Below are 23,082 nucleotides of genomic sequence, written 5' to 3'. Positions count from 1 at the left end.
TAGAGAGAGATGAAGAGATTTGCTTAAGGTCACACAGTGGGAAAACAGGAATCATTGGTATTCAATATTTTCCCATCAAGGAAATACTATAAGTTTGGAGGCCTGTATAGGTTCCTGGGGAGGTAGGGATGATCATAGCAGGAAAGAGTTTTGCTTGACTGTTGATGGGCTCAGGAGTTCTTGACATTTTTTTTATTGTTGTGTTAAATAAAGTCTATCTTATGTTAGCCTGAATGCTTGGAAGGGAGCTGAGGATCTCTTTCCTTTTGTTGTGGGGTCCTAGACAAAATGAAATTTTGATATTCTCAGGTGAAACCCTGATTGGGAACACAAGCCAAAGGGTATTATTATAGAGGAAACCCCAAGACTGAATTCAATGTAAACACATGCTGCTAGGTCTTGTATTAACACAAGATTATTAATAGATGGAATAAAGAAAAAAGGGGAAAGTATCCAGCACCTAGGGGACATGAGTCAAATATTCAGGACCACCAGGCTCATCACACATTCTCAACTTCCTTTTGTCTGTTTTTCCTATTTTTGGGGCCTCTGAGGAGGTGTCCAAATTCTTCTCCTGCCCTTTGCCCTCTTCTTACCATGTAGGACATACATTAAGAGCTTGATATTTGCCTTCCAGACCACCCACCTTATTGAGACAGGCCTGAAAAAAATGACCAAGGAGACCAGGCCCAGAACAGAAGGTATTTCTATTAGCTAAGAGAAAACTGAATGATGTCCCTGATAGGTGAAGGGGTCATCTCCATAGCTCCTGAGATACTAAGAAATAACCAACCCAAACCTGTAACATTCATATTTCTGATGTTCTCTGGAGGCTTACCACCATGTAGTGCTACTAATAATGTTGTTGATGATAACAATTAGAATTTATATAGTTCTTTAAGGTTTGCAAAGTACATTACATGTTATTTCATTTGATCCCTACCACAATCCTGAGTTGTTGTTCAGACATTTTCAGTTATGTCCAACTCTTTGTGACCCCATCTGGGGTTTTCTTGGCAAAGTACCGGAATAATTTGTGGTTTCCTTCTTCAGCTCATTTTATAGATGAGGAAACTGAGGGAAACAAAGTTAAATGATTTAACAACAGTTACACAGCTGGTAAGTGTCTGAGACCAGATTTAAACTTTGGAAGATGAGTCTTCCTGACTCCAGGCCCAGGGTTCTGTGCACTATGGTGCCAACCTATCTGCCTTACAATCCTGCAAGGTAGGTGCTCTTATCCTCATTGTACAGATGAGAAAACAGACTGACAGAGATTAAGTGACTTGCCCAGAGCCACAAGAAAGAAATTCAGAAAGTCTATCCTTACATCTTTAGGTGATAAGGGATACCCCACATTTCCTGGGGAGTCATTTGAAGGATGCCTTTGTGTTTGGCAAACCAGGCTGAGTACCCAACCTTCCCTGGTTTGTGGATTTGGAACTGGAAGGGATTTTAGAGATTGCTAGTTTCTCAAGCATCTTAACTTTCTCACTTCTCTTCTTTCACATAAACCTGAACCCATGTCTAGAATGTACTTCTTCCCTCCACATATTCTATGTAACCATGGGAAAGTGACTTGAACTTCCAAGGTCTCATTTTCCTCATCTGTAAAATGACTGCTTTGGACTAGATGGCCTTTGAGATTCCTTCCAATTCTAGACCTATGATCCTTCAATAAACACATCAAACAAACAATCATATGCCTATTGTATGCATAGTGTATGAATAGTAATTCATTTTTTCCTGTTGAAATCCATATTTTATTTCAATACCCAGTCCAAGTTCTAGCTTTTCAGTCTGACTCCTCTGCTCCCACTAAGATGAAATCAATTTTCCTTCTCATATTTCAAATAATCCTTTGTCTAGACCCCTTACTTGCTTCATTAGCTCCCCTTTATATATTCATTAGTTTACAAATCCTATTTCCTCTATTACACTGTAAACTCTTTGAAGAGAGGGCCTGTGTTACACCATTGATCTTACTCCCAGTTCTAGAGTATTATAAGCACACTGTCTCAGGGTCTAGCCTTCATCTTTGATGAGGATGTGATGGTCAGTTCATATATAGTTGTATTACAACTCACCATATCTGAGAATTTAAGTGACTCCCATTTTCTGGGTTAGATCATCTATAGAGTTTTATATTGCCTGGGAAATAATCAAGACTTAAAACTAATAAAAATGACACCTACCTCCTAGTCTTCTGAAAGGAAGGAAAAGGAAGTAAAGGTTAATATTTGACCAAGATTTTGGTGTGGGGTCAGAAAGTCACTCTGAAGGAAGGGTTTTTGGGATTGTGAACTTGCTTCCTTAATATTTTACAACTATATGTCAAAATATTTGCAATTCATTATATTTTATTTTATGTGTTTAAAAACCACTATTCTGAGAAGTGGTCTCTGGGCTTCACCAGGCTGCCCAGATATGAATGAGACAAAAAAAAAAGGGGGAAGAACTGCATTTAGAGTAATTTTCCTGGTGGTCTGAAGGTCATCAATCATAGATTAAGAGCTACAAAAGAATCTTAGAAATCATTTAGTTCAGCTCCCTCATTTTATAGATGAGTATATTGAGGCCCAGAGAGGGGAAATCATACTTAGTCTCAATGTTAACATAATATAATTTAATTGAATTACAACCATATATTTGAATAACCTCTTAATTGAGAATTTAACAGAAATCTGAACTGAATCCAACTACAAAAATGCCAGTTTCCACACTGTAATATAGTTGAATTGTTTCCAAATAAACAAGAAAGTCATTTAATTTAAGTTTCCTCACTCATAAAATGTAAGAATTAAACTAAATTATTTCTGCGCTCTCACCTTCAAAATCTTGAATTCTGTGATTTGTCAGCAATTTCTAATCCTTCACAATCGCTAAAGTTTGTGTGTAGCACATTATTGACTCTAGAAAACTTTTACATTCATTATCTCATTTGAGCTTATAATAATGATATATATAAGATATGATAATAAAGAAGTAGAGATGAACATATATTATTAATGATGTCTCTTTGACAGATGACTCACAGAGGTTAATTAACTTGTCCAAAGTTACGGAGGGAGTCAGTGAGAGAACTGGTATTAGAATGCAGGGCTAGCCTCATTTCTCCAGGCTACATTACTCTATCTCCCCACTTATTACACAGAATATAAATTTTATTGGAAAAATGGTGCTTAAATCTTTCCAAATCTACACCTGTGGGAGATTCCTTCAGGCCTTGTGGCAATGAAAGTCAGGTCAGCAATGTATACATATACCTTCCGAGGTCTTCATGTAGCCTTTCCCCACATAATTCTCCTAACTGGCACTAACAGCTTGCCTTGGGGCCCAAGCAAAAAGATCTTGGGCAGGATGTGCACTGCATGCAGTAGGCATTTAATAAATGTTGAATGAGTGAGATGAGTGAATGCCTTCTGCTTTCTTTGAGAAAAAGAGACATTCCTTAAGCATCTTTTGCTTTTTTGAGTTTGGTCACTGATAAGGATCTCTGAGCATCTGTCAGTCTTTCTGACATTTCTTACTATGTCCTCATCCTGAGAAGGCAGTGTGGTACAGTAGAAAGAGCACTGAACAGAGCTAGTTCCTGAGTTCAAATCTAGCCTCAGACACTTACAAAGTGTGAGATCTTGGACAATTCACTTAGCTGTCTCAGTTTCTTCATCTACATGGGGATAATAGTACCTACCGGGAGGTAGGTAGGGTTGTCATGAGGAATAAATGAGATAATTGTAAAGCATTTGGCACAGTGCCTGGCTCATAGTAGGTACTTAAGAAATACTTATTCCCTTCCTTTCTTCCTCTTTCCAGTTCTGACACTGAATTGCTATGTGGCTTTAGTGAAGTTACAACTTCCTGATGCTCCAGTGTCTTTTCATATCCCTACAGTCTGGTTGTATGAGGATCAAGCAACAGAAATGTGCATGGCATGCTGGCATATCCCTATAATCCTGGCTAATGGGATCTCTGTTAATGGACCTCTTGAGCACTGGCATTTCTGAGTTGCAGTGGGCCAAATAACCAGGTTTCTGAACTAAGTCTGACACCAATATAACAAGTCCTCAAGAGCATGGAGCCATCAAGATGGAGTGAACAAGCTCAGGGTGTTCACAGAGGATTACAAAGCTACTAGGATTGGGCCCACAAGTAGCCGCTGCAGGGCCAGCTTAGGCAAGATAGAAAAGTAGGGGGAATGGGGGAGACAAACAGAGACAGAGTGGGAGAGGGGGGGAAAGAGACAGAGACAGAAACAGAGACAGAGAAAGAAGGAGAGAGAGAGGGAAAAAGAAAGGAAGAGGGGAAGAAAAAGAGGAAAAAGAAAGGAAGAGAAGAAAAAAGAAAGGGAGGGGAAAAGGAGTTAAGAGAATGCAAAATAGCTTTGATAAATTAAAAGGTATTACACAGATGCAAGAAATAATAATTAACAATAATAACAGTGTTCCTCTTCTGAGGCAAAAAGAAAAGGCAATGACCTCAGTTGCCTTTGGATATAGTGTCTTGAACTTGGACACTCTGATTCCACACTAGAGGATAAATCATCAACAAATTTCCAAAGAACTTTAGAACCTAACCTCAGTCATTTCAGGTAGTACCATAGGAGGTAGTTGCTTTGCCTAACACTTCCCTCTTCTCCCAGTGTTCCACAGCCTTCATCAAACTACCCAATAACATTTCCATCAAGGTTGCTCCATCTTGTTGAAGGACAACAAAATCATTAGGAAATCCCATCACTTAGAGACATACTGGACAAAGTAAATGGACCCATAAATCCAAGGAAGTGTAAGCTTATTTTATTCAGGGGGAGATCATTTAAGCAAGCATAGGCATTTTATATGACTTCATAGAACATTCAAAAGCAAACCCATCCAGCAGGACCACAAATGATTTGCAGATAATGTTTGTTTCTTCAGAAAAGAAGGTTACCTCGGGAATGTCACTAAACTAGGAATCAAAAGCATTGGTCTGCTGTGTCTCCTGGGGAGTGTTACTTTGTAGCTCCCTGCCTCAGTTTCTTCCTCTGTAAAATGAGAGGTTGGGCTAGATGAGCCCAATGGTATGGTTCTATGTTTCCAGTATTTTTTCATCTCTTCCCCCCAATTCCCAGCCTTTTCCTAATAGACACTTTGTCTCCAACCTTCTGCTATTTAGCTTTCTCCCTCTCGTGGGAAACAAAGCTATGTTCCCTACACCACATATGCAAATGAACCTCAGAGCATTGAAACTTCAGCGGTAAACACAGCCTTATTTGCTTGAGAAATCACTGCCGCCTGACTCTGCTTTCTGCCAGAAGGTGTTCCAGACTCTGTCCGCCCTACACCTTTTGGGCCATTGTTTTAATTGGACTAAAAGGTTAATGAGTCCTCCTTTTCAACTTAACAAACTCCAGATGGAGATATGGAGTTGTTTTTAGCTAAAGCTCTTCCTTCCTAACTCCTTCCTCACCCTTTAACTTTGGCTCTTCTTTCTTTTTTTTTTTTTTTTTTAAGGCAATTGGGGTTAAGTGACTTGCCCATGGTCACACAGCTAGTAAGTGTCAAGTGTTTGGTCTGAGGCCAGATTTGAACTCAGGTCTTCCTGACTTCCGGGCCAGTGTTCTATCCACTGCGCCACCTAGCTGCCCCTGGCTCTTCTTTCTATTCAGCATTTGTCACCAGGAGTCACCACAGCTTGGATGAAGAGAGATTTGGAGTAAGTCTTTGATGAGCAAAGAAAGAGAACAAATCAGAGAATTTCAGCCCTGGAAGGTACCTTCCACATTATCTGGGCCAGCCTACTCATTTTACAGAGGAAGAAACTGAGACCCATAGAAAGAAAATGACTTGCACAGGGTCCCACACCTAGTTGATCCCAGAGGTGAGACTAGGATCCCAGGCGTGTGTTTGTGTGTGCGTGTGTGTGTGTGTGTGTGCCTCTTCCTGAGGCTAAGGTTTATTTTTCAGTGTTTTCTGTGGGAATTGCCTTTATTGTAATCTAACTTGGACAGAGCATCAGTGTTGCACCAGGCACTGCTACAAGAAGGAACGAGAGTCTAAGATCATTTCTGAAGAGGAGAGTTGGTCAATTAATTGTCCTTGATGGGATCTTGCACACAAATGGGAATTTCTGGCTGCAGGAATTATCATTCCATGATCTTAGGGCTGGGGAAGAGAGACAGAACAAAAGATCTGGGTTAAGGTTTGCCGTTTGGAATAAAAGCCCTCCCAACCAATGTGAGATAAGAATTGACTTAGGTAGGTCATATATCTAAACACATTTCTCTCATCGCTCCACTTTTGACTCTACAGACTTTTCCATGTTATCTCTAGCTGCCTTTTTACCCTGAAGATGCCTCTGCCTCTGTGGTCAGCCCACTCCTCCCATTTATGAGTTCTTGCTCAGAACCTCCATTTGAGGAAGTGCCCAGATACAGATAGTTTCTTTGCTGGCTCCACTCCTGGCTTTCCAGATTTTTCCTGTTTGCCCTTCTCTCCGCACCAGCCCCCCCCCCCCCATTAGAATGTAAGCCTCTTGAGGATAAAGATTGTCTTTTCTTGTTGCTTGAATTTGTATTCCCAGTGCTTTATATAGTACCTAGCACATAGCATGTATTTAATAAATGTGCTCTCTCTGTTTCTTTTTGCCACAGAGGGAGAATATTTTAATTATTAATAATAATATCTTGTATATGCATAATGCCTTTTAATTTTCCAAAATTCTTTTACATCTCTCTTGCTTGATTTTGACACTATTGTAGAGTTAGCATGCATGGGTTGAAGATCTGGAGCATGAAGAAGTTAAGTGACTTGACCAAAGTCATGTAGCAGTTTAGTGTCTGAATTTGGACCAACCCAGCCCTGGGCTCTTTCCTTTATATCCTTTTGCCTTGCCCACCTATGACCTGGCAAAGCTTCTCAGTCTATCCCTATTGCTTTGAATCACATTATCAATTTCCCACTCATAGGTGGATGGGATGACTTTCACATATCCCCAAATCAGTGCTGTGTGTCCTTATACAAGTCACTGAACATCTTTGTGTCAGTGTTTTTAGGGGGTCAGAGGAATCTTGCTCCCCTTTTCCACAATCCCCAACTATTACAACCACCAGTGTTGTTTCCTTCCTATGTGTCTCTACCCATCATTCAAAGTCCAGATGAAGTCCTACCTTCTCCACAAAGCCTCTCCTGACTCCCCACTCCAAAACTGCACTTTCATTAAGCTTTCCTCTTGTTAAATTCTATTTTGCACTTCTAATCTATACTACATCTGCATACGGTGAATACAAATACAAGCAACAAGAAAAGACAGTTTTTATCCTCAAGAGGCTTTCATTCTAATGGAGGAGGGGGAGAGAAGGGCAAACAGGAAAAATCTGGAGAGCCAGAAGTGGAGCCAGGAAAGAAACTGTGCCTGGACACTTCTCAAATGGAGGTTCTGAGCAAGAACTCACAAATGGGAGGAGGAGGTTGACCACAGAGGCAGAAGCATCTCCAGGGTAAAAAGGCAGCTGGGGATGTAGTATAGATTATAAGTCAGACATCTCATGTCTGACTCATTCTTTAGTTTTTCATGTGTATGTGCATCGCTTTACTCTTTAGCTAGAGTTATTAACTCTTTGAGGATGAAGACTCGTGGGTCCATATGCACAGATAGATTTCAGCAATCTGCAAATTTGGATGGGCAAAAATTACATCTTTATTTTCACTAACCTTCAAGTGAAATTTAGCATTTCCATCAGTTATGAATGTAGGCAACAGCCATTCTTCTGAGAAAGGGTCTATATGCTTCACTAGACATCCAAAGGGAGCCACAACCTTTGGGTTAAGAACCATTCCCTAGTAGATGTTAAATAAATGTTGGATGAGTAATCAGAATAATCTGATCCTACTGATGGCTGTAAAACTATCTGCAATAAATTTGACCCAACAGAAATAATTGGATAGGCTGTTGGGACACATCTATTTAATGAGATATAATGTTTTATTTGCATAGTGTGTGTACTGAAGAGGATGACCCTATTTTCTTGAACTTTTGGAGATTCTTGTTACTCATATCTCTTCCTTGAATGTTCCTCCCTACCTCCTTTCTCCCTCATTTACCTCCTCTTGCAGTCTATGTCAAATCCTTTTCACTGGTATTTGGTTCCCTTTCAGTTTTAGCAGTTATTATTATTATTTTTATTTTTATTCTTATACAGGTTTCTAGGTTGTTGACTCACATTTGGTCAGCCCACCAACCTTTGCTCTAATTTAAAGAATCAATCCTTCCTCTAGTTGTTTCTCCATGTATAATTTTTCTCTGTTGGTGATAACGTTCTTCCAGAAGTTTCTTCTGGCCCATGAGGTCTTTACATGGAAACCCACAATGGGGAGTGGGAGGGAGGGCCATTGACCCAATGTATTTCTTCTCACTTCTATGTATCTAATGAGCATTTTCAACACCAGACAAGGCACCTACAGCCAAAGTAAAGGTTTGATTAGAGCAAAGCTTGTCCACCAAGCTACTGTGTCATAGAGGAAGAAAATGGTGCTGATGGACTGTTAGGGTCTTAAGAACTCTGACTGTCAGGATCCGCTGAACTCTGACCTCCAATATAGGCATAACTGAAAGAATAGGGAAGGATATGGAATGGGTTCTCAGGAATGCAGCTTTTGCTGATCTTCTGGCTGGTATACATTCATCTCTGCCAAACTCTTCTATGTTTTCTTCTCCAAAGATTCCAGGGAATTTACTCACAACCCAGCCCAGCGTACAACTCTCACACAACTCAGGGACAACACCTGGACATCCATCCAGAAATAGCAGAGGCCCCAAGTCACATTATTCTATCACCAACATATCTCACCTGCCTTACACATACAACACAGTGTTACTTCTTCCACAGTAAACAGCTCTGCAACCACAGGGATCATATCTACAAACAGTAGCCTGGACATTGCGCTTCTTCCCATTTTTAAAAACTGCCTAAAGGCTGCTATGTTGGCAGACCTGAGGATTAGTGGCAACAATTGGTACTTTTCTGGTCTCACAACTCAACTTTCTTGGTTTCATTAGAGTAGTAATACATTTCAGAGTTGGTGAGTCAGGACTCTGATATCATCATGGTGGCATCTACCCATAGGCCCTCTCCTAATTCTTCTTCAGCAAGTGTTCATTAGATTCACTTTAGACGAGCAAGAAACTATTCTCTCCAGTCCCATTAATCTAATTCTGAGCCTTCTAACCCCACTTTAATGTTTCATCTCCAGTCAGTGCTGCATCCAGGGCAGCCAATCCTCTTCCCTTGCTCAATTATAACCCTATTCACCATTTGAAAGTACCTACCACTATTATGGCGATACCAGATCTGTACACAGTCTTCCTCCTCAAGGGCAGAATGGATGCCATCATCTGGCTGGTTTCCATCCCAGTAGTTGTAGTCATAGGATGTGCCATCTGTCCATTCAAACTGACCTTCCTGTTGTATACCCCATACAGAGGCAAAGAAAAAAACGGTGTGCAAGAAGATCAAGAATTTATACCACATGGCACAGATATGAACATTATTCACATTTCTGCATAGATTTTAGTATGCAGAGGTGAAGATTAGGCAAGGCTGGAGACATATATAGGATAGGAACCTTCCCTTGTGAATGAAGTTTTGTTAGTTTTTTTTCAAATTCTGCTTGCCCTTAAAGAGAATCAAGGGTTGAAATAAAGCAAATTTCAGTTAAAAGTTAGGAGTATACAAGAAAGAACTACAAAGAAGGACCAAAATAAAAGAAACATCAAAGAAATGTATGATCAAAAAATAAGATGGGCTGGTCATGTAGAGAAAGTGGAACAACCAATGGACAGTCCATATACACCACTGATATCCTGATGGTATCAAGAAAAAGTGAGGAAGTTACCCAGCAGTTTAGTGGATTCACTGAAGTGGAGAATTTAAGGGTTTCAACCGATATCTTTGATGGAAATGTTCACAATTAGACAACTAGGTGGTACAGTGGATAGAGTACTGGACCTGGGGTCAGAAAGATCCTGAAATCCTGAAATCCTGCCTCCAATACTTACCAGTTGTGTGACCTTAGGCAAGTCACTTGATCTATGTTTGCCTCAGTTTCCTCATCTATAATGGTGATAAATATCTTGTGCTTACATGAGGGGTAGGGTGGATTTGGCAGAACACCCTCATGAAAGTGTAGGGTATTAATCTCCACCAATGAAGAAAGAATCCCATACCAATGGGCTTTGGGTCTAGGGTTACAACAGTAAATTCTAGGTTAAGATTTCTGTTAAAATGAAAGATAAAAGAACTACACCCTTCTATACATTCAAATCATAGTGCATATATCAGACCTTCATTAAATGTGTGGTTTCAGTAGATGAGCTGCTATTCTTCTCACCTGTCTCCGGTCATGAAGTCCCATCCAGATGTCTGTTGGTATCCCTGGCACACAGCTGTTTACAAGATCGTGTACAAAGACATTCTCCTCCCAACTGTGAAGGAAAGGATAACATAGTCTTATGATAACATTTTTCAGTCAATTGATCAATCAACAAGCATTTATAAAGCATTTACTATGTGCCAAGCACTCTGCTTGCAGTGCTTATGTATACAAAGAAAAGGCAAAAATAGTCCCTGTCCTGAAGGAGTTACATTCTAAAGGGAGAAACAACATACACAGCAATTGATACATACAGTATAAATATAGAGTAGTGGGAAGGTAGCCTTAGAGGGGAAGGCACTAGAAGTTGGGATGATGGGGAAAGAACTTTAGGAAGAGGTAGCATTTGACTTACCTCTTAAAGGAAGTTAGAGACTTGAGAATGGAGGGAGAACATTCCAGGCATGGGAGACAGACAGTGCAAAGGCATGGAGATGAAGAGTTATATGTGAGGACAGAGCAAGTAGATCAGTATGGCTGGACTACAGAGTGTATGAAAGGGAGCAATGTATTAAAAGATTAAGAAGATGGGAAGGAGTCAGATTATGGAAAACTTTAAATGCCAAACAGAGGGGGTTATATTTGATCCTAGAGGTAATAGAGAGTTATTGAAGTTTATTGAGTAAGGGAGTAACATAGTCAGACCTGTGCTTTAGCAAAACCACTACAGTAGTTGTGTAGAGAATGGACTAGAGTGGAGAGAGAACTGAGACAGACATACTCCTATAGACTTCAATGAGTGATGGGGATAGAGATGGGGAAGTTACATAGTTAGACTTGTACTTTAAGTTTATGTGTGTGTGTGTGTGTGTGTGTGTGTGTGTGTGTGTGTGGTTGCTTTCTTTTATTATTTAGTAAACAGCTCTTGGAGCAAGAAGACTCATGCCTTTTCTACTGGTAAGACCATCACCTTTCTTTTTTTTAATCAATATCATGCTTAATTTGAAGTCAGGTGGACCTGGGTTCAAAATCTCACCTGTGATTCTTATCTCTTTGTCACCATAAGCAAGTCACTTAACCTCTCTAAGCCTCAGTGTCTTCATCTGTTAATGGCAAGAAGAACACCGGTATTAACCATATCACAAGATTGTTGTGAGGCTCAAATGAGATCATGGAATTGCAACCTTTAAAGCACTATATAAATGTGCCAATTATTAATATTATTGTTATGATGATTATTAATGGTACCTATGGATAAGACAACTTCCCTCCTTCTTCCACATATGAAAATAATCATGCATCATTCCATTTCCCTCTATCTCTCACTTGAAGAACTGGCAATGAGGGCATACTGAAAAGGCCACACTTACTGCACCTTCTGCAAAGCTCTGATGGAAATGGCCCAGATATGATTCTGCTGGTGAGATGGAGTTTTTAGGGATAAAGTGAGGGTTCAAAGGGCCTGCATGCTTTTAGCTAAATGAATGGGATCTTCCTTCTTTGGTAGGGGGGACGATTCTTCACTTTCACTTCAGAGTTTTCCTGGTACGTTACAGTGTGTGTGTGTGTGTGTGTGTGTAATATGCATTTATAACATATATAAGCACATATATTATTAAGGGGCAATGTTCTCTAGGTACTGAGTGTTGTTCACTGGGATTAGTTTTAGTCTGAGAATGCTTAAGTAGGAGTTTGGGGGAGGGGGGAGGAACAGGATGCCGCTAGGGCCTTCATCCTGGGAAGTACTAAGTGCCCTAAGGTGTAAATGATGAGAACCATTCCATTCCTTCAAGACTCTGGAGGCAGCAAGGGAATTCTCTGTGACAGGAATGAAACTCATTCACAACAGAGAAACATTCATCCATTTGTTTCAATTTATCAATAGGACCAAATGTAAAATCTTATGCTTAAGCTAAAAAAAGGTTAAAATACAGGGATGGAAGGAGGCCTGGTTGGTACAGATTTTGTTAGAGGCAATTAGGTAATGCAGTGGATTGAGCACTGGGCCTGGAATCAGGACAGGCCTGAGCTCAAATTTGGCCTCAGACACTTATTAGCTGTATGTCTTTGGGCAAGTGACAACCTCTGTCTGTTTCCTTCACCGTAAAATGAAGATGATAATAGCATCTACTGTGCCGGCCGCGCCGTGAGCTCTCCTCCTATAAGGAGCAGGCTGCCAGAGTCATACTTACCAGTCTTCAGTGCCCACCCGGATAAACACAGAGACGAGCCGATCAGGAGGTGCAAACTCGAGCTTTATTCAGAGGCCATCGCAGCAAGGCCAAGCAGGAAAGCCAGAGCAAGAGAGCAGGAGCAAGAGAGAGCAAGCTCCAATCTCTACTGTTCCTTAAGTACCTACTTAGCCCCTCCTCCTCAGCCCACCTACTAGTCATTGATTGTAGGATCAGATACCGGAAGGGGATGTCTGGGTTTAGTGTTGCACCAAGTGAGAGGACGTGACGCAGGAGGCTAGGACCGGATACAGGAAGGAGACGTTTGGGATTAGTGCATAGACAAAGGGAGAGTACGTGACCCAGGAAGTCAGGAAGGAGATGTCTGGGGTTGACGTTGCACCTAGGGAGGGGACTAGACAAAGGGAACTCGTTCTCTGCCGTCCCACTCCCACGTAGCACAGCCCCCTGCCTCAGGAGCACGTGCTCCGGCTACTTCCTTGTATCCTGTTCCTTCCCCAGCTTATCACAGCTCCACATAGCACTGCCCACTGCCTCGGGAGCGTGAGCTCCGGTTACTTCTCCATATCCAGTTCCCATCCCAGTTCACCACAACTCCGCCTAGCACAGCCCCTGCCTCGGGAGCGTGAGCTCCGGTTACTTCCTAATATCTTGTTCCTACCCCATCTTGCCACAACCTTCACGTGGCAGTAGCCAACATCAGACAATCCCTCACAATCTACCTCCCAAGGTTGTTGTGAGAATGCCATGAGATAACATCTGTAAGTGCTTGCATTTAGTAGGCACAATATAAATGGTAGTTATTATTGTTGTTATTATAAAAAGAGTTGAATATTTTGGTAGACTGCAAACTAAATATGAGACAGCACTGCAGTGTGGCAACAAAAAAAGGAAATGTGATCCTGGGTAGCCTTAAGAGTGGCATCACTTTCACTTCCAGGAATGGAAGGTGAAAATCTCTTTATACTCTGCCCTAGTCAGGCATCTGGAGTATTATGTTCAGTGACGGGTACCACAATTTAGGAAGGCTGAAGAGTGTCCAAGGGAGAGGATGATGAAGAGCCTTGCAATCTTGCCATAGAAAGACTGGTTGAAAGAACTGGAGAAGACTTAGGACAGGGTATAACAGCTATTTTCAAGTATTTAAAGGAATGTTATGGAAAAGGAATTAAGACTTGCTCTCTTTGGCAGAACCAGAAGTGGCAAGGTGGTATAATGAATAGAATACCACATTCAGAACCAGAAAGACTTGAGTTTAAATCCAGCCTCAAACATTACAAGCTACATGACCCTGAACAAGCTTCTTAAACTCTCCCTCAGTTTCCTCATTTATAAAATGGGGATAATAACACCTATCTCTTAGGCAAGGAGTTCTTAGGGTTGTTGCAAGCATAAAATGAGATAAGATAAAGTACTATATAAATGCTAGGTATTATTATTAGTAGTAGCAGTATTAGTGTTATCATATCTAGTTACTAAGTAAAAAAGAGGCAAATTTAGGTCTAATGTCAGGAAAAACGTCCTAATAGTTAGAATTGTCCAAAAGCAGAAGAAACAACTCCATTGGGTGGTGGATTTTCCCTTCATTGATAGTCTTCAAGAGGAGACTGGATGGCAGCATATTATAGTAGAGATCAGATCTTGTCTAAAATTCTGTGATACTATGATTCATCTGATGTGTCAGAAAAAAGAAATGTACTGCCTCCAGCAAACCCAGAATTACATAAGGATTTTCCAAGGAAACAACCCATCAATTGGAAAGAAAATAGATTGGCAACTGGGTAGGATAAAGAACCAGAAAAAAAAGATTAATAAGTCAGACAGAGAGAACCAGGAAAGAACAGTGTCACAGAAACCTAGAGAGGAGAGAACATCAAGAGATACTCTTGCTACAACAGTGTCAAATGTTGCAGAGAGGTAAAAAAAGGATGAGGATTGAAAAAGGAGTATTAGATCTGGTGATTAACAGGGCACTGGTAACTTTGGAAAAAGCAGTTTCAGTTAAAGGATGAGGCCAGGAGCCAGATTGCAGAATGGTCAGAATAGATTAAAGGAGAAGTGGGGTCACTGATTGCAGATTGCTTTCTTAAAAGAATTAAGCTGAGGAATAGAGGGGAGATATAGGATGAAAGCTAGTAGGGATGTAGGATCAACTGAAGATTTCTGAAGGATGAAAGAGGTATAGACATGTTTGTTGATAGCAAAGAAGGAGCTAACAGGAAAAATTGAAGACAGAATGGAGATGATAATAGGAACAATCTAGGGGAGAAGATGGGATAAGATGGGCTTAAGAGTGCATGTGGACTTTGGTTATGGTCTTGGCATGGACATAGTCCACATCTTCATTCAAGTCTGGAGTAAAAGACAAGATCGTGTTGGAAAAGATGGAGAAAATGTCAGTAGTGCAAATTAAACTTAAAAATGTGTCATGTATACATTTTTAAAGGACACCAGTTATTAAACATTTACCAGCACACCCTTAGATATAGCTTGTCTATATACTTATATTTGCACATGTCATGTTCCTCAATAAACTCCTTGAAGAAAAGTTTCATTTTTGTCTCTTTATATCCTCAGTACCTAGTACAGTGCCTGACATATAAGTAAAATATTTGTTGCTCAACAAAAAACTAAACTCATTATTTTTCCCCAAATCCCTTCCCTGTTCCTTACTTCTTTATTACTGCCAAGGGCAACACCATCCTCCTAGTCCCCTAGGCTTGTTGACATCTTCAACTCCCATATTGAATCTATGGCCAAGTCTTGTCAACTCTACCTTCCTAACAGCTCTTATATACACTGCCTTCCCTCCTCTAACATTGCTACTACCCTGGTACAGGCCTTCATCAGCTCACTCCTGGACTATTGCATTTTCTCTTGGGTTGCCTGTCTCAGGTCTCTTCCCCTACCTACCCTTCACTCGCCTGTCAGAGTGATTTTCCTAAGATGCAGCTCTGACCATGTTCACCTCCCTACCCTCATCCCCATTCACTAAACTCTATTACCTCAAGGATCAAATATAAAAACTTCTGTTTGGCTTTTAAAGTCCTTTATAATCTGGCTCCTTCCTACCTTTCTAGTCTTCTTACACCTTATTCTCCTCTGTGTACCCTACAATTCAGTGACTCTGGCCTCCTTCCTATTCCTCACTCAAAACACTCTACTTCCTGACTTCATGAATTTTCACTGACTATCCTCCATATCTGGAATGCTCTCCCTCCTCATCTCTGCTTCCTGGCTTCCTTCAAAGTTTCAGTTAAAATCTCTTCTGCAAGAAGTCTTTCCCAGCTCCCCCTTAATGCTACTGCCTTTCCTCTGAGACTACCACAATTCATCTTGTGTGCACAGACAAATATATACATCTTGTATTTATGTAGTTACTGGCATGTTATCTCCCTCATTAGAATGGGGTTTCATTGAGGGAAAGGACTGTCTTTTACAATTCTTTGTATTCCCAGCATTTAGCACAGTGACTGGCACATAGTAGGTGCTAAATAAATGCTTATTGATTTGACTAGTTGATCGACTGACATTTTAACATCGATATCAAGACAGCTAATCTCTATACTTGAACAGGCTCTTAGGTCTTCGAATATTACCAATGCTGTTTGAGTCAGACTATAAATTCCTAGTGGGTAGGGACCATGATCAACTGATTTGTACAATATCCAAAGGTGAAGGTAGATACTGAACAAATGTTCAGTGGAAGAAGAAGGAAAGAAAGTTCCTTCACTCCTGATGCTGGAAAGAGAAAGCTAAAGGACTTCCCCCAAAATGGGCTTTGCCTGTGTTTACATCTCTTGTCTCATCAATGCCATTGTAAACTTTTTCAGGGCAGAGAACATGTCATAATTGTCTAAATTTTGTTGTTGTTTTGTTGTTTGGTCATTTTTAGCCATGTCTGACTCTTTGTTTCCCTATTTGGGGTTTTCTTGGCCAAGATGCTGGAGTGGTTTGCCATTTCCCACCCCAGCTCATTTTACAGATGAAGAAACTGAGGCAAACAGGGTTAAATGACTTGCCTAGTCACAGCAAGTAAGTGTCTGAGGCTAGATTTGAACTCAGGAAGATGAGTCTTTATGACTTCAGAGTCCCACTTAGCTGCCCTACTTCTCTAAATGCACTACCATAAATGACTAGCAAAATGTTCTGCATGTAGTAGACACAATAAATATTTTTAATTTTAATTTTTTATTGCATTTAATAAATATTTGATGATTGATTGACATGGCATCCTGTCTCTGTCCCACAAAGAAAGGGGATACCAGAAAGAATACTGTCTCTGGGTTAGAATAGCCGACAAGTAATCCCAACTGAGTCTGTGAGGCTGCCTTTTTTACTGTTGTTGTTTGTCCTTCATTCTCAGAGAAGACCAATGATATCACAAGGATGATGTCTTGACTTGTGCATAAATTGGATTTAAGTGAGACAGGGCTGTGCAAAGTAGTCAGCCTTTCTTGCAGGCCACAAATCAAGTACATTGATTGTGTTCAGGTCATAATGCATGTGACAAAGGGAAGAAACCATACCACATCCTAAAGTAAATTTTAAACCATGAATTCATATCTTTATTCATAAAATTGATTTTGAACCCAAAACATCAATTGATAAGCATTTATTAAGCACCTACTACATGCCAGGTATTGTGCTAAGTGCTGGTGATACAGAAAAAGGCAAAAGACAATCCCTGCTCTTGAGGAGCTCACAATCTAATGGGGTTTTGAGATCTTTTCTATGTTTATGAAGACATCTTCAATCCAGATAAGATAATTAACCCCCTTCAAATATCTCCATTGGTATATCAAAAGAACACCTTCTTCCTTAATGAAGATCTTTGAGATTGACTTAGTGATCTTTGGAGAGAATCATGATTTTTTAAAATTTCTTGCAATGACACCTCTATAGGAAAAATGCCAGTTGATAAAAGGAAATTTCAGCCAGTATTTTGTTAATAGTGCTATTAATAATAATAATAATTACTTGTATAGTGCTTTAAGGTTTGCAAAATACCTTACATATGTTATCTCCTTTGATCCTCACAACAAGTAGGTGAATATAAGAAGTAGTTGCTATTATTATCTCCATTTTACAGATGATGAAACAAATTTAGTTCAAGGACTTTCCCAGACTGATACACCTAGCCAATCTGAATATTTGTCTTATGATGGCAAGAATGATTTCAACAAGAAATTACCCTGGATAGGACCTATTTTCAATTGCAAAAGAGAAACTCCACCTGGAAAACATCCCCTACTCATCCTCCCCAAACTCTCACCCAACCCCTTCCAAGCAAAAAAGAGAATGTCATGAGCATGAGAGGTAGCAAGAGGTAACAAATTCCTGCTAAGCTTACCTGTGAATTGAAGCCAATTTGGCTGACTTTGTCCCAGTGGAGAACTCTGCACAGTAAAGGTCAGCTTCAGCCCAGGTCTTATTAAGAGGGAAGAATCTATAGCAGTAACCTTCATACTCCATCCAGAACAGAGGACATGGATAGGGCTGAATCATCTCTGGCATGGCTGGAGAAAAAGAAAACCAGAAGGTGTTTGGAAACGTTTGGGATGTTTCTTCTCCTTTGCATTGAAAAGATAAAGATGTTAGGTATTACTGAAGATATTATATATGTATGTGTTTACATAATAATAGCTAACATAGTGCTTACTATGTGCTAGGCACTGTGCTAAGTATTTTACAAGTGTTATCTCATTTGATTCTCATAATAACCCTGGAAGATAGGTGCTATCATTATCTCCATTTTACAGATGAGGAAACTGAGGCAGATAGAGCTTAAGTGACTTGCCCAGGTTCACATAGCTACTAAGTGTTTGAACCTGGATTTGAACTTAGGTAATTCTGACTCCAGGCCATATGTTTTGTTACTAAATTACTTATTGCTTTAGGATGTGGTAAGAAAAGAAGACTGAACAAGGGAACTGAAGCTGAGGGAATCAGCTTTGCCAAGGATACCTAGCTAGTTAGTGGTAGAGCCAGGACAATGAACTAGATCTCTTAATGCTTAATTCTATACTTTTAAAAAATTCTACACCATGTATGCCAATTCGTCAAATGAATTGGTTGTATTGCTATGTATGCATTTTAGTCACTGGAAAACTAAAGGAACCAAATTGTCATACTAGGTCAGTGCTTTCTAGATTAAGACAGCCTTGACTAACCTGCCCTACCACTGCTTCCTTCTCCACTATAGACATTTAGTGGCTGTGGGGTCTTTGACAAAGCATGAGAGAGAAACAAGATGTGATGGAGGGGAGAAAGGAGTTGAGGATGGTTTAAGTAAAACCCATGGAGTAGTGCCTTTGAAGTAGCCCTGGCTAATTTTCCACGTTACGGATAGAATGCAAAGGGGTAGAGAACAGCAACAGAGGGTCAATACTATCAGCAGAAGAAGGAAATTCAAATTAAATGGAAAAGAATTAACAAAAAAAATCTCTGACTAAGGGACACAGAAAAGTGGTTGATAGACATCCATTTTTATAAAATTGCTTTCAGTATATACCTTCACCCACCAAATGCCCCTCAAAAATATATCTGAATGGGTAAATCAGCCAACTCTAAATGGAAAGATTCATTACAATTCCCTAATTAAACCATAACAAGGAAGCTTGGGAAATGATGGGAAATTTCCACAATTGTGTTCCAATATTGGTTGCTTGAATTTTATGCTAATAAAAATAACAACATATTTTAAAACTTCTTGTGTGGATAAAAAAAAAGAATATCATCCAACATACTCTTTTATAAGTTACTATGTTAGTTTTATTTTGTTTGTTTCTTAAGTTGAGAGAGGTAGTGTGTTAGAGCAAAAATAATACTGGATTCAAAATCAGAGACCTGGTACTAATTAGCTGTGTGACCCTGGACAAGTCCCTTAACCTCTCTAATATTCAATTCCTTTATCTAGAAAATGAAAAATTTAGTTTCAATTTTTCGCAACCGCTAGTCCAAGGACCATCATTAGTCTGTGGTAAATTTTACTCATCTGCAAAATTTTTATTAGAAAGAGTTCTTTTATTTTTTTCCTTTTTTTTAGTGAGGCAGTTAGGGTTAAGTGACTTGCCCAGGGTCACACAGCTAGTAAGTATCATGTGTCTGAGGCCAAATTTGAACTCAGGCCCTCCTGACTCCAGAGCTGGTGCTTTATCCACTGTGCCGTCTAGAGGCCCCAAGGGTCCTTCTTTTTAAAACAATAACAATAGCCTCTAACCTTAAAAATACTTATTCTTCACCCTCTTTCTCCTCTTCCCTAGGCCCCAATTTTCCCAGAACCCTCTTCTCTAGTGTTTGGTCAGCTAAGATTGCACAGAGTAGAATGGTTCGTAGTAAACAGTTTATATATTTACCAGTCTTCAGAATAGTCTTGGTTCAAAAAATACTAGATTAGATGACCTCTCACCTTCCTTTCAGCTTTACATTATGTACTTTTTAAAAACTTATTATAGGGGGTAGTTAGGTGGCGCAGTGGATAGAGCTCCAGTTTTGGAATCAGGAGGACCTGAGTTCAAATCCAGCCAAGCCAGACACTTGGCACTTGCTAGCTGTGTGACTCTGGGCAAGTCACTTAACCCCAATTGCCTCACCAAAAAAGCAAAAAATAAAAAAAAAAATAAAAAAATAAAAACCTAGTATATAATTCTATGACTGTTCTCTACATAATTCTATTCAATAAATAATTTTTGTTGTTGTTCAATCATTTCAATTGTGTCCAACTCATCACAGCCCCATTTGGGATTTTCTTGGCAAAAATACTGGAGTGTTTGCCATTTCCTTCTCTAGTTCATTTTTTATAGGTTAAGAAACTGAGGCAAATAGGGTTAAGTGACTTGCCCAGAGTCATGCAGCTAGTAAGTGTCTGAGGTCAGATTTGAATTCAGGAAGAGGACTCTTCCTGACTCCAGACTGTTGAGTACCAGTCTGTACACTGTACACTGTACCACCTAGCTGCCCCAATAAATGTTTTTAAACACCTAACATTTGAATACCTACTATGTCCAACGTAAGACAATATATTGTCATGGATAGAAGATCAGCCAGCATTGGAATCCAAGAGACAGGTTCAGTCTTTCCTCTGATACATACCAGCTCTGAGACCTGGGGCAAGTCACTTATATTTCATTACCTCAGACAGCTCTCTATGGCTACAGGTTACAGATGAATTACTGAGTGGCATCAAAGAAAGGAGTTTCTGCCCTTGGAGTTCCCAAGTGAATGAAATCATAGGTCCAGACCAAACATACTGAAGGAGATACAAATATGAATGAGATGTAGCCTCCTCACCTCAAAAAGCTTACAATCTGGAACATATATATTATTTTCAACTATCTGTGCAAGTAGGATTTTTCCATTAGCAGAGATGGACTACACTATACCATTCACATTGTTTTTTTATTATCTTCTTGTGATTAATAATAAACTCATATTCATATAGCACTTCACAGCACATAAAACACTTCCATTCTACAGATGAGAAAACTAGAGGCTTTGAAGTGGCTTGTCCAAATCTACTCAATTAGCAAATGGCAGAGCTAGGATTTAAAGTTGTCATCTTTTTCTGTCTAGATAGCTGTGGGTCATCAATGGGAAAGGACCAATGTGGGTTTTTGTCCTTGGTTTCATCATCATTGTTCTTTAACCTGTCACAGATTCTTGTCTGTTGTGGGATCCTTTCCATGGAAGTCATACGATAATGCTAGGAACACCACTGGGGGAGTGCCAAGGCCCTTCCTGATGATATGGGCTTTTTTTCTGGGACAGGATTCCTAAGATTCCAAGGCAATTGTCCCAGGAAGCTTCTGAGCTTCTCATTTTCTACCCCAGTTAACATAGTACTTACCTCCAACCAACACCCACTAACAACTCTGGTTTATTGAATGGCTAATAATAGCCCCCACCCCAAGCCTCTATGGCTTAGCCCTTGATCATTGAATGGTGCTGCTTCAGACAAACTGAGGCCTGTGAAAGACCTTAATTTAGAAAGGCCAAGGTCATCCACTGCATCCCAGGCCATCACCAGTCTTGACTGTTGTCTTACCACTGGATTTCAATGGCCCTGGAGGAGAGAATGAGGCCAGCAACTTTGTACAGCTCTGCCTCCCTTAAATCCAGTTCACCTGAAAGTCAAAATATCACCCTCATGATGTCATTGGTCCTCTTCAAGAATGTAATACAAGCAACTTAGCTCATTCAAGTTGGGCCTTCCTTACAATGCCCTTGTGACATAGGTAGTGCAAGGATTTTTACTCCCTTTGTATGGATGGAGAAACTGAGGCCCACAGAGTTCAAGTGACTTGCTAAGGGTCCCACAGCTACTACAATTGAACCCAAATCTTCTGGAACCAACATTAACAAACACTCTTTCTTCTACATCCCTAAAGAGATCCTGCAGTGAGAGAAGGGCTTCTGAGAAGGAGCTATCTTGTTCTTATGGCTTGTCAGGCCTCTCCAGGAGAACATTTCAACAGTAAATGTGGGGTGCAGGAAAAAAGACATCTGAGTTGTGACTTTCATATACCTTTCTCTGAGCACCTTTCCCTACTTCCTTCCACTAATTTGATTTGTTTCATGGAGCAAGTGATGCCTGTGGATACCTAGAGTTAAATATAGCAGAAAAATAGGGCTGTGACAGGTCAGCACTAATCCTTTCTCCTCCAAGGGAGTCAAGGCTCCTCAGCTGAGAGAGCATAGAGATGCAAAAGAACCTTTTGAATCTCTAGCAGTGATAAATTAGTTCCAATTTGGCAATCATTTAACCTCCTCTTTATCTTTCTGGTATTTTAAGTTTTGGTCTCAGGCTGATTTTAGCCTAGTGGATCCTTTTCTTCTATAGTCAACCCCATAAGGCTCACTGTGAAAGAGATTCCACAATCTCTGACCAGCCTCTCATGTGTTCAAAAAATTTCAGTGGCTCCCCATTGCCTACTGATCCTGATATTCAAGGCCCTCCACAGTCTTACTCCAAACCACCCTTCTAACCTAATTTTCTATCACTTACTCTTCATATACTCTATGTTCCTGCCAAACAAGACTACTCTCAGGTCCTGGTTCTTGTCCTGTCCTCTCCCACCTCCATGCCTTTGTTCATGCTGTCACCATGCTTAAATCTGTCTCCATCTGTTGGAAGTCCCTTTCTTCTTTCAAGGCCTAAATCATGTGCCAACTCCTCCATGGACCTTGAGCCACCCAATTGCTCAAGGTGAAAATATCCCTTCCCTCCATGGATGATCACAGAACTTTGTTTGGATTTCTTTGAAATCATCTCATTCCCCTGTATATTACAGTCATTTGGGTACCTCTTTCCCCCATTACAGTACAAGTTCCTAGAGACCAGGGTCTGCATCCTATCTCTTTCTGTATCTAATATAGTGCTTTACACATAGCAGGTATTTTATAAATGTGTGTTGACTTGAATTTGTTATTGATTTTCAGATAGATAGCTGGATGAATGGATGAATGGATAGACAGACAGACAGACAGACAGACAGATAGATAGATAGATAGATAGATAGATAGATAGATAGATAGATAGA

At 40.1% G+C, this 23,082-nt stretch overlaps 1 protein-coding gene across 1 annotated transcript in view; it reads right to left on the bottom strand.

The window, feature by feature from the left end:
- Nucleotides 1-5,638: 5,638 nt before the first annotated feature.
- Nucleotides 5,639-23,082, bottom strand: part of LOC114052353 (C-type lectin domain family 19 member A-like) — a 23,733-nt gene continuing 6,289 nt past the window's right edge. The window contains exons 2-5 of the mRNA XM_027874912.1: nucleotides 17,895-18,060; nucleotides 10,368-10,461; nucleotides 9,307-9,439; nucleotides 5,639-6,143 (exon numbers count right to left, since the gene is read on the bottom strand). Coding sequence (XP_027730713.1) covers nucleotides 6,064-6,143; nucleotides 9,307-9,439; nucleotides 10,368-10,461; nucleotides 17,895-18,060 — 473 coding nt within the window. The 3' untranslated portion in view covers nucleotides 5,639-6,063. The remainder of the gene's footprint in view (nucleotides 6,144-9,306; nucleotides 9,440-10,367; nucleotides 10,462-17,894; nucleotides 18,061-23,082) is intronic.

This window comes from Vombatus ursinus, unplaced genomic scaffold, assembly GCF_900497805.2.
Source record: "Vombatus ursinus unplaced genomic scaffold, bare-nosed wombat genome assembly UNPS02014807.1, whole genome shotgun sequence".
Taxonomy (NCBI): domain Eukaryota; kingdom Metazoa; phylum Chordata; class Mammalia; order Diprotodontia; family Vombatidae; genus Vombatus; species Vombatus ursinus.
The sequence above is the reverse complement of the archived record's forward strand: the minus strand, read 5'-3'. Positions and strand labels throughout refer to the sequence as shown.